Source organism: Dermochelys coriacea, chromosome 1 (assembly GCF_009764565.3).
Source record: "Dermochelys coriacea isolate rDerCor1 chromosome 1, rDerCor1.pri.v4, whole genome shotgun sequence".
Taxonomy (NCBI): Eukaryota; Metazoa; Chordata; order Testudines; family Dermochelyidae; genus Dermochelys; species Dermochelys coriacea.
In genome coordinates, this window is record NC_050068.2 from 250554283 (window position 1) to 250564409 (window position 10127).

The 10127-nt window shown below is 44.8% G+C and overlaps 1 protein-coding gene across 7 annotated transcripts in view; it reads right to left on the reverse strand.

Annotated features, from left to right (window-relative positions):
* Positions 1–9906, reverse strand: part of KIAA1549 (KIAA1549 ortholog) — a 209543-nt gene extending 199637 nt beyond the window's left edge. For 2 of the 7 annotated variants that reach the window (XM_043518969.1, XM_038383011.2), the window contains exon 1: positions 3231–4136. In XM_043518969.1, the coding sequence (XP_043374904.1) occupies positions 3231–3507 (277 nt within the window). In that variant the 5' untranslated portion in view covers positions 3508–4136. Of the gene's footprint in view, positions 1–3230; positions 4137–9725 lie in introns of those variants that run through there. The other 5 variants (XM_038383049.2, XM_038383030.2, XM_043518974.1 and 2 more) reach the window with 5 other exon arrangements.
* Positions 9907–10127: the final 221 nt, after the last annotated feature.

Here is a 10127-nt window from a genome sequence, read left to right on the forward strand (position 1 = left end):
ATATGAGGAAATCTGGGGATTAGTTTGAGGAGGATTGCCAAACTGTGACATGAAGAGATCTGGACCTGAGGACCCCAATGTGTGGGAATCAAAGAAAAGAGGTGCATGTGTATTTTGAGGTTCCAGTCTGCATCATGCCAACACAGAATTGTGCAGTCTGGGTCAATAGCAGGGCCCTGGGATCTTCTTGCCATGGATAGTGTCATTAGTTAGGTGGGATATTAAACCACAGACTGCTTTAATGATAGCTAGAGAACGATATAAGTTTAAGTGGTATCCTATGTGCAGTTGTGATGGGGCTGTAAAAGAGTGTGAAGTGGCTGTTAAATTTTACAAGTGTGGTATTGTGTCAGGGGAATAGGCTCAGTGTTTGAGTGTAAACCAGATGCAGGTAGCATCTGTGTGTTGTAGTGAAAAGGAGAGCGAGTATGTATGGTATAGGGTATTGCTCAAAGAGGGCAGAGTTAAGGTTGGATGAGCATTTACCATAACTCTCTATTTCCTGGTTTTCAGACGTCAGAGTTTTGCGGAAAGTAAATTAAGAAAAAGTAATCTACACTTTGATACTTCAACTGTAAGCAAGTTGCTCTAAAGAACAGTTATTTCATTATCTTGTAATAAGCTTCTTGTACAGTTTGTGATACATTTGCTTTAGTGGCTCTTCAACTATTAAAGAATGAACGTCACTGACCATCAGAAGACTTTGTACCCAATAAGAGATACTGAAGCAGTGTTACCCGTCAGGCAATTCTAAGAGAATACTCAGAGTTTACTGCATATTAATAGGGGCATATGACCACCTCTCTTGTTTTCATGCACTCTTTAGTGAGACCAAAACCAAAGATTAGGATAGGGAACAAGAATAAGACATCATTGACAGATTCCTGTATTGGGTCTTTTATAAAGCACTTCAGACTAATTTTATTTTTGTTATTGCAGTGTTCTCAGAATACCCGCAACCCTTTTAACATTAAAATCATCACGGTGAATGAGCCATATTTCCTCCGAGTATTAGCTTCCACTGGCTAGACACTGGTTTAATTATAAAAACAGTACCACAAATATTATGTCCGAGGCCCAGAGACATTGCAATTAAAGGCTGCTAATTAAAACAGAAGTCACATTCCACTTACTGTCTAAAGTCATAAGGAGCTAAAAATATTTTTACTATCCTCTAGAAGAAGACAGCTTTGACACCTCCCTAAAGACATCATACCTAAACTCTATTCTACATATAGCATCTCTGAAATTTACTGGAGATTTTCAACCTTCATAGGAGTCCAACCAATTGTTTAAAATAAGTGGAAAATCCCTCACCAGCTGCAAAAGGAATTGGATCAGACCTTAAACATGCAATACCACAATATGAACTAATATCAAAGATGAAGTATTAATAAATGAAGATATACCTGTACAAATGCACAGAGCATCACCAAAAATGGTTTCAGAGTAGCAGCCGTGTTAGTCTGTATTCGCAAAAAGAAAAGGAGTACTTGTGGCACCTTAGAGACTAACAAATTTATTAGAGCATAAGCTTTCGTGAGCTACAGCATCCGATGTATCCGATGAAGTGAGCTGTAGCTCACGAAAGCTTATGCTCTAATAAATTTGTTAGTCTCTAAGGTGCCACAAGTACTCCTTTTCTTTTTGCGAATACAGACTAACACGGCTGCTACTCTGAAACCAAAAATGGGTAACCCTCCCATCTGTAAAGGTTTTTTTTAAATATATCCAACACTTACAAATACATCAGTCATTGCCACTTCAATTTTGCTAACCCTTCATTAAAAAGAAAATCAGCCTTTCCTTGATGTCAAACTTTGGCTGGTCCATTGCGTGGTTGGTTAAGGCATGTCTTACTGTTTATTATGCTATCATTATCACCTAAGAAGGTGTTTAAATAAAAATCTTAACTTTGATTTCAACAAAAGCATACATCAACACAAGGTGTCTGTTATGACATGTCATGAAGAGCAGGCACAAGTTTCTACTGATAAAAGTGATACACACAAACTTTTTATTGTATGACACATCTTTGTAATATAATTTAACAACTACATTACAGTTTCATTTAAACCGCTAGAGCCAAAACTGGATTAAAAACCCAGGTCGTTGGCAATTTAAGCACTGACAAAATATTAACTTTCCATATAAAGTATGAATGGTAATCAGCTTCAGACAGTTGTCATCTCACTGCTAGGTTTACATTTTTTGTTTTAAAAATAGTTGCATACTAGACAAGGTTTTCTAATTTCAGCACTTTGTGGTTCCACACAGAAAACAAAACAATATATCTGGAATCCTGCAAATGCTATTACAGATTGACGTTGTGACATTTCCAAATGTCAATACTATTCAGGATATGCAAGTATCTTTTGTTAAAAAAAAAACCAAAAAACAAAAAACACCAAAACACCACCACGCATGTACAGACTACCCAACAATCCCTCCAGAAGCATGCAAGTTGTGGGAAATGTATTTGCTGCATGGATTCCAAGAGCACATCAGTGTTCAGATGACATCATAGAAGACTGAAACACAGAATTACCAGACAGATTTAGAAGGATGGGGGGGAAATTGACACCACTCCACATGAATTACATCCTCAATGCTATGCTAATAGGCAGTCACTCAGCTACCTCGCTTTAAATAAGGCTGTCTGCTCATTTTAAGAAATTATGCCTTAACATTAAAAAAAAAATGTTTTCCCAAAAACCTTTTGGGGAATACATTCTTTTTAAATCTCCAAAAAATATTTTGAAATTCCCTTGTACAGAGCTTTTTTACAATGACTTGCTTTCAGTCTTCCCTGTACACAAAGCACGAGGGTTTTGACACAGAAGAACAGGAATGCCCATATTCAAGTGTAGTTACCTACTGTTTCTCCCCCCCTTACACCTTTAACATAAGCACTGTCACCTCCGGGAGAGGGGAACAAACCTGTATCCCAAAAGTGCTTGCAGTAATGCTATAAGATGTTTTTTTAAAGTGAAGTATCCGTCACAAAACAGCCGACAACACAACCTCACAGAGGCCTTTGGTACTTAGCACAGAACAAATTAGAGCCCTGGCAAATTTTGCCACGAGTCCTCAGTACAAAGAGCCCTCAATACAGCACTACCCGTAGAGACCACACCTGCAAGCATGGGCAAGGCAACCCGGCACAGCATTGCTCTGTGCAAGGCAGAGGAGCCCACGGATGGGGCCTCTGCTCCCTTTTGTTTCCTTACCTGCTATCGGGGAGCTCAGGAAGCCCGGCACGGACAGCAGCAGAGGCAGCAGCACCAGGAGACCCGTTCGCAGGGCCGGGCGGCGGGCGATGCACCCAGGCTGAGCCGGGCACCAGCACACCAGCGTCACCAAAGCAACCACGAAGCATGTCATCCCATCCATGGCAAAGCGCAGCCTCAAGTCATCGCTGCCCCGCTGGGCATCCCCCGAAAGCCAAGGCTGGGCTGACCCGGCGGCTCCTCCTCGGCACATCCACCCCGCAGGGCTCACGTGCATGGGGCGGGGGCTGCAGCGCCCCCTGCCTCCCCCCAAGGTAACCGGGGCAGCTGCCCGCCGCAGGGCGCAGGGGCGGTGGAGGGCGAGGCGGGGGGCAGGGAAGGGACGGTCTCACAAGGGGAAGGAGGAGGAGGGTAGCACGACAGCCCCGGGCGCAGGCGGCGAGCGCTCGGGGCAGCGGGGCAGCAATCGCCCCGGGGACAGAGGGGCTCCTCCCGCCGGCCGGAGCTCCCGGTGCCAGCCGCTGCAGGAGGCTCCTGCGGCTGACGGCCCGTCTCGGCTCCTCACGTGGGTCGGGGCGGCGGCGGCTGCTCTATCCCGCCCGCCACGGCGGGCCCCAGCTCCTGCCGGAGACGCGCCGAGATCCCGCCGGGGGCCGGCCCGGCGGCGGGGAGCGGAGCGGGGCGGCCCGGCACCTGCGTGCGCGCGTGAAAGGGAGAAGGAGGAGCGCGCGCGCGCCCGCCCGCCCGCCCGCGTTCTGCGCCGGGCCCGGCTCGCGCCCCTGCTCCCCGCGCGCGGGCACAACGCTGAGGCAGCCAGGGACCCCGCGCACCACCGGCCCGGGCAGCCTGGCGCGCGCAGGGGGCGGGTCAAGGCCCATATGGGGCGGGTGGGGGAGGTGTGCAGGGGCGGGGCCGGAGGAGGAGGAGGCCTCTGACGTCGCCGAGCTTCGTCTCCTGTTGCTGTAGCCTTTGGAATTGTGCGGGCGCTGCGCAGGGGGCGCTGCCCCTTCACAGCGTGGGTGGGTGGGGAGGGAGGCAGGTGGCCCCGTGGAGCTCCCCCTCAGCTCCAAGGGCTGGGAGGTGAGAAGCAGCTGTCTGGCCCTCCAGGCTGGGCTGGGGTGTTAGGCTGCCAACCTGTCCTCGAAAGAAAAAAAGTTAACTTCCAGAAACATGAAGGGGGGGGGGGGCTATGCCAGAAACGTAGGTTGCTCTGGCTACTACAACAATAATGAGGAGTCCGGTGGCACCTTAAAAACTCACATTTATTTGGGCATAAGCTTCCATGGGTAAAAAAACCCACTTCAGGTGCAACTGCTTCTGGCTACGGCCTTACTCGAGGGTGGTTCGGTTGACCTAAACCACTGGTGTAGGCAGGGCTAGGTCAGCGGAGGAGTTCTTCCATCAATCTAGCCCCTGACTCTCAGAGAGGTGGATCAGCTACTGTGATGGAAGAATGGGGCAGGGATAGCTCAGTGGTTTGAGCACTGGCCTGCTAAACCCAGGGTTGCGAGTACAATCCTTGAGGGGGCCAGTTAGGGATCTGGTCCAAAAATTGGGGCTTGGGCAGGGGGTTAGACTAGATGACCTTCTGAGCTCCCTTCCAACCCTGATACTCTATGATGTTTTTGAATCATGATGGGAGAACTAGAGGCTAGAGAGTGGATGGGTGAGGTTCTGTGGCCTGCAGGAGGTCACATTAGGTGATCATGAAAGTGTCTGCACTAGAGCAGCACACAGCTGCGGTGCTACTGTTGTGGCTGCAGTGTAGATGTGGCCGTAGTCGTTCCAACAAACAGTGGGATAGACAGGGATGGTGAAGCCTTGTTCATCCCTTAAATGGTGTCTTGACTGCACCAGAAGGATTCATGTTCAGAAAACACAAAATACTTTTTGTGGAGTTAGTAGTTGCAGTCCCACAACAACCATGCCTTGTGGGCATCATACTCTTCCCAAAAGTAAGAGCTTAAATCCCTCAACCCAAATGTCAAAAAGCAGGGAATGTTGAGTGAAATTCATTCTACTGTCCTGTACAGCCACATCTACATCCCATACAGAATTTTAGAATTGAAATTATAAACATCAAAGATGGGGGAAAACCATCATAAGAATGGCCATACTGGGTCAGACCAAAGGTCCATCTAGCCCAATATCCTGTTTTCCAACAGTGGCCAATGCCAGGTGCCCCAGAGGGAATGAACAGAACAGGTAATCATCAAGAGATCCATCCCCTGTTGCTCCTTCCCAGCTTCTGGCAAAAGAGGCTAGGGACACCATCCCGCCCCATCCTGCCTAATGGCCATTGATGGACCTATCCTCCTTGAATTTATCTAGTTCTTTTTTGAACCCAGTTATAGTCTTGGCCTTCACAACATCCTCTGGCAAGGAGTTCCACAGGTTGACTGCATTGACTATGCATCTTTAAGGTTACATTTATCTGACAGGACACCCACACAACCTTAACTCTGCCCTTGTAAGGAAAACCATGAGGAACTCCCAAGAACACAGTACCTTACCCTCGCTAACAAAATTAAAAAGGCTATTTCACCACAGCTTCTGATAACAGGAGTCCAATAATAATCTCAGTATAGTCACAGAGCAAATGCAGCTGTCTAAAACAGATCATGTTGGAACACTGAGCTGCCTTGCCTTGTTTCAGCTGCACGACCACAATTAAACAGGTTAACAATGTATCAGGGGATTTTCTAATGTTATTTTCCAATAGTTGACACTGTATGGGTAGAAGTTTCCCCAAGTGGTACTGTTGCAAGACATTTGAAGCCTGGAAGCTCAGAATTTTGGGTAAACACCCATAATTCAGTGATAGAGAAACAATATTACCCCCAGGAAACCTGCCACACATTTATTACCGTTGAACATGGTTTGGTGGAAGGGGTGGGGAAATCCTGCTAGAAAATAAAAAGAATGAATTTTGGTCCTCTAATTGTCTTGCTTACTGTACCTAATAGCTAATGTAACGCCAATATTTAAGAAGGGCTCTAGAGGTGATCCTGGCAATTGCAGACCAGTAAGTTGAACATCAGTAATGGGCAAATTAGTTGAAACAATAGACAGACACATAGAGGAACATAAATTGTTGCACAAAAGTCAACATGGTTTCTGTAAAGGGAGATCATGTCTTCCTAATCTATTAGAGTTCTTTGAGGAGGTCAACAAACATGTGGACAAGGGGGATCCAGTGAACATAGTGTACTTAGATTTCCAGAAAGCCTTTGACAAGGTCCCTCACCAAAGGCTCTTGCGTAAATTAAGTTGTCATGGGATAAGAGGGAAGATCCTTTCATGGATTGAGAGCTGGTTAAAAAGACAGGGAACAAAGGGTAGGAATAAATGGTAAATTTTCAGAATGGAGAGAGGTAACTAGTGGTGTTCCTCAAGGGTCAGTCCTAGGGCCAATCCAATTCAACCGATTCATAAATGATCTGCAGAAAGGGGTAAACCGCAAGGTGGCAAAGTTTGCAGAGGATACTAAACTGCTCAAGATAGTTAAGAGCAAAGCAGACTGTGAAGAACTTCAGAAAACTCTCACAAAACTAAGTGATTGGGCAACAAAATGGCAAATGGAATTTAATGTGGATAAATGTAAAGTAATGCACATTGGAAAAAATAATCTGAACTATACATACAAAATGATGGGGGCTAATTGAGCTACAACTAATCAGGAGAAAGATCTTGGTGTCATCGTGGATAGTTCTCTGAAGACGTCCACACACTGTGCAGCAGCGGACAAAAGAAGCCAACGGAATGTTAGGAATCATTAAAAAGGGGATAGAGAATAAGATGGAGAATATTTTATTGCCCTTATATAAAGCCATGGTATGATCACATCTTGAATACTGTGTACAGATGTGGTCCCCTCATCTCAAAAAAGATATACTGGCATTAGAAAAGGTTCAGAAAAGGGCAACTAAAATGATTAGGGGTTTGGAACGGGTTCCATATGAGGAGAGATTAAAGAGGCTAGGACTTTTCAGCTTGGAAAAGAGGAGACTGGGGGGGGGTTTATGATAGAGGTCTATAAAATCATGAGTGGTGTGGAGAAAGTGAATAAGGAAAAGTTATTTACGTGTTCCCATAGTACAAGAACTAGGGGACACAAAATGAAATTAATGGGTAGCAGGTTTAAAACAAATAAAAAGAAGTTCTTCACTCAGCACACAGTCAACCTGTGGAACTCCTTGCCTGAGGAGGCTGTGAAGGCTAGGACTACAACAGGGTTTAAAAAGAGAACTGGATAAATTCATGGAGGTTAAGTCCATTAATGGCTATTAGCCAGGATGGGTAAGGAATGGTGTCCCTAGCCTCTGTTTGTCAGAGGGTGGAGTTGGATGGCAGGAGAGAGATCACTACTCGTTAGGTTCATTCCCCTGGGGCACCTGGCATTGGCCACTGTCGGTAGACAGAATACTAAGCTGGATGGATCTTTGGTCTGACCCAGTGTGGCCGTTCTTAATATAATAAAGGTAGTTATAAATTATATAGAACTTTTCTGTTTCTCAAACTTTCGTGTCAGGGATCCAGTTCAGAGATGATGTGTGGGTGCACCAGAGTAACCACCAAATCAATTTAAGCTGCTGTTTGATTCTAGCAACATTCAATTACCATTGGCCTGGGATTCAACCTAGGCACTGGCTGTTTGGGAAATTATAATTCCCTCCACACAGTGAAAAAAAAAATCACTCTCTCATTTTTTTGACATTATCAATGAAAACCTGAAGTTTCTTTTGCTGAAAACTGAAAGTTCATGACAGTTTCCATTTTGTTGAAATGTTTTCTGTTGTAAAGACATTTTGATGGAAAAGTTTTCATCTAGTTTTATTGGTGACCTTGAAGATGGGGAGTTCTTTAAGCTATTACCAATCCTTTCACCCATCCAGTTCCTTCATTAACATTTATTTTGGTGGGAGGGAGAAGTGTATGTTGGGAGACCATCCTTTTATGAGCCCTAAGCTCCCAGATACTCCCTATGAAGCTATTCACTACAGAATTGGTTGTATGCTGGGATGATGGGGTATGTGCAAAAGCAAGATCCTATCAACCACAATCAATACTGAGTAATTACTTTTTGTTTCTGCAGCATCTTGGTTTGCTAACTCCAGAAGCAATGCTTAGGTGGGTTCAGGGCTACTTGCCTCTCCTGCTCCTTCCAATCGGGAAATCAGATGCTGTGGTAAGAAAAACCCTGTTCAAAATAGCAGGTTAATATAATAACTCAGCTTTTCTCTGGGCAAAGGAGATCTAAGTTGGTTAGAAAGTGTCATTTCTAGGCCACTTAAGTAGTCTTTTCATTCCAAGTTACTAAACCAGGGGAAAAATAGACATATTATGGAAGCTACCTAGCAAAATTAGCCAAAAAACCCTTTCCTCTTTACAAAATTAGTTTGGGGAATATATGGACTTGTTTCCGAATAAGCTACCCTCATCCTCAGCTTCCATTGCTAAACTTTCAAGTTTTCAACCTCGTGGTCCTAATTTTGATCTTGTACTATTGTAAATCTGGAATAACTTTGCTGAAATGAATGTTATACTTGTTTACTACAAGTCAAATCAGAACTAGGCTCCGAGTTTGAATCCCTTCTATGATGTCATAAATGATGTTCATAGGTTTCTACTCTTAGACTAGGCCTTGGGCTACTGTACCTTGCACTCATCTGAATGGATCTTCCCTTCAGGAGCTGTGACCAATGGTAAGTACTGTGACCCAGATACCTTTCTCCAAATAAAATATTGTTTTTCTACACTAGGAACAAAGCATAGAATAAGAGAGAGGATTTTAAAAACCACTAAAGGCCTGTATGCATGTTTATCTTACCTACAGGCTTGCTATGCCATCCCTTGGCAGAGACCCTAGGCAGGTCCCCCATTACTCCAGAACCCAGACCTCTGGGATGTGTGTCTGTGAGAACCACTTCTTACCAGCAACTCCACACAACCCCTCTCCTTCAGGAATGTTACTTGACTCCCCCTAACCCTCAGCCCTTTGTCTTAGGTTTCCAGCTCTTTGGTTCTTCTTTGTTTACAAACTGCTCCATTGAGCTCAATGCGGGTCAGAAACAGGACATCAAAATGAATGCTAGCTTAGCCACCCATTTACCTACACCTGAGGGGCAATCTGAAGCTACTGTCTTATTTACAATATACAGCCAACCCTCTGCAGAATCCTTCCATTCTGCTTATCTCTAGATCTCCTTACAAGCTCTCCCTCACAGGTTCTCCCTGGGTTGTTTCCCCAGTATTCTGGATGGAGAGCCCTACTCCAGGTCTTGCATTATCCTCAGTCTCTCTAGACTAGTGGTTCTCAAATTTTTGTACTGGTGACCCCTTTCATATAGCAAGCCTCTGAGTACGATGAAAGCATGACAAAGTGCATCTATTCTCAGTTCTGCTTGTTTGGGACAACACAAGTAGGCATTTGCAGGATCAGGGCCTAAGTATGTTAATAGTTAATGTAAGTGGATCTAAGAGCTTGAGACTTACCTGTTTTAAAAGTTAGAATGGTGTGCACACAGGCCAGCTCTAAAACTCTCATCCAGTAAGGATCTATATTTTCAACTGCTGTTTCTGAGTTACTGGGAGTAGTCTGGCTGAGTTACATTTGCAACTGCAAGGTAATAAGGGAGGGGTTGATACAGTCCCTTATTACAGGGATTTTTCAGCTGGGCCATGGGGGAGTCACAAAAGAGTATAAGCTTGTCCCATGTGAATAGTTAAGAAGGCACCAGGTGCAACTTCTGCTGACATTCAAAGTCACAGCTAGAAGGTTTACTGAAATGAGAAGCTGCATTCTCTGAACAAAAAGGCTTTTCCCCTCTGATTCTTTTCAGTGATATTTTACACAACATATTATTAAGGTCAGGTAAATGACATGTTAATTAATGA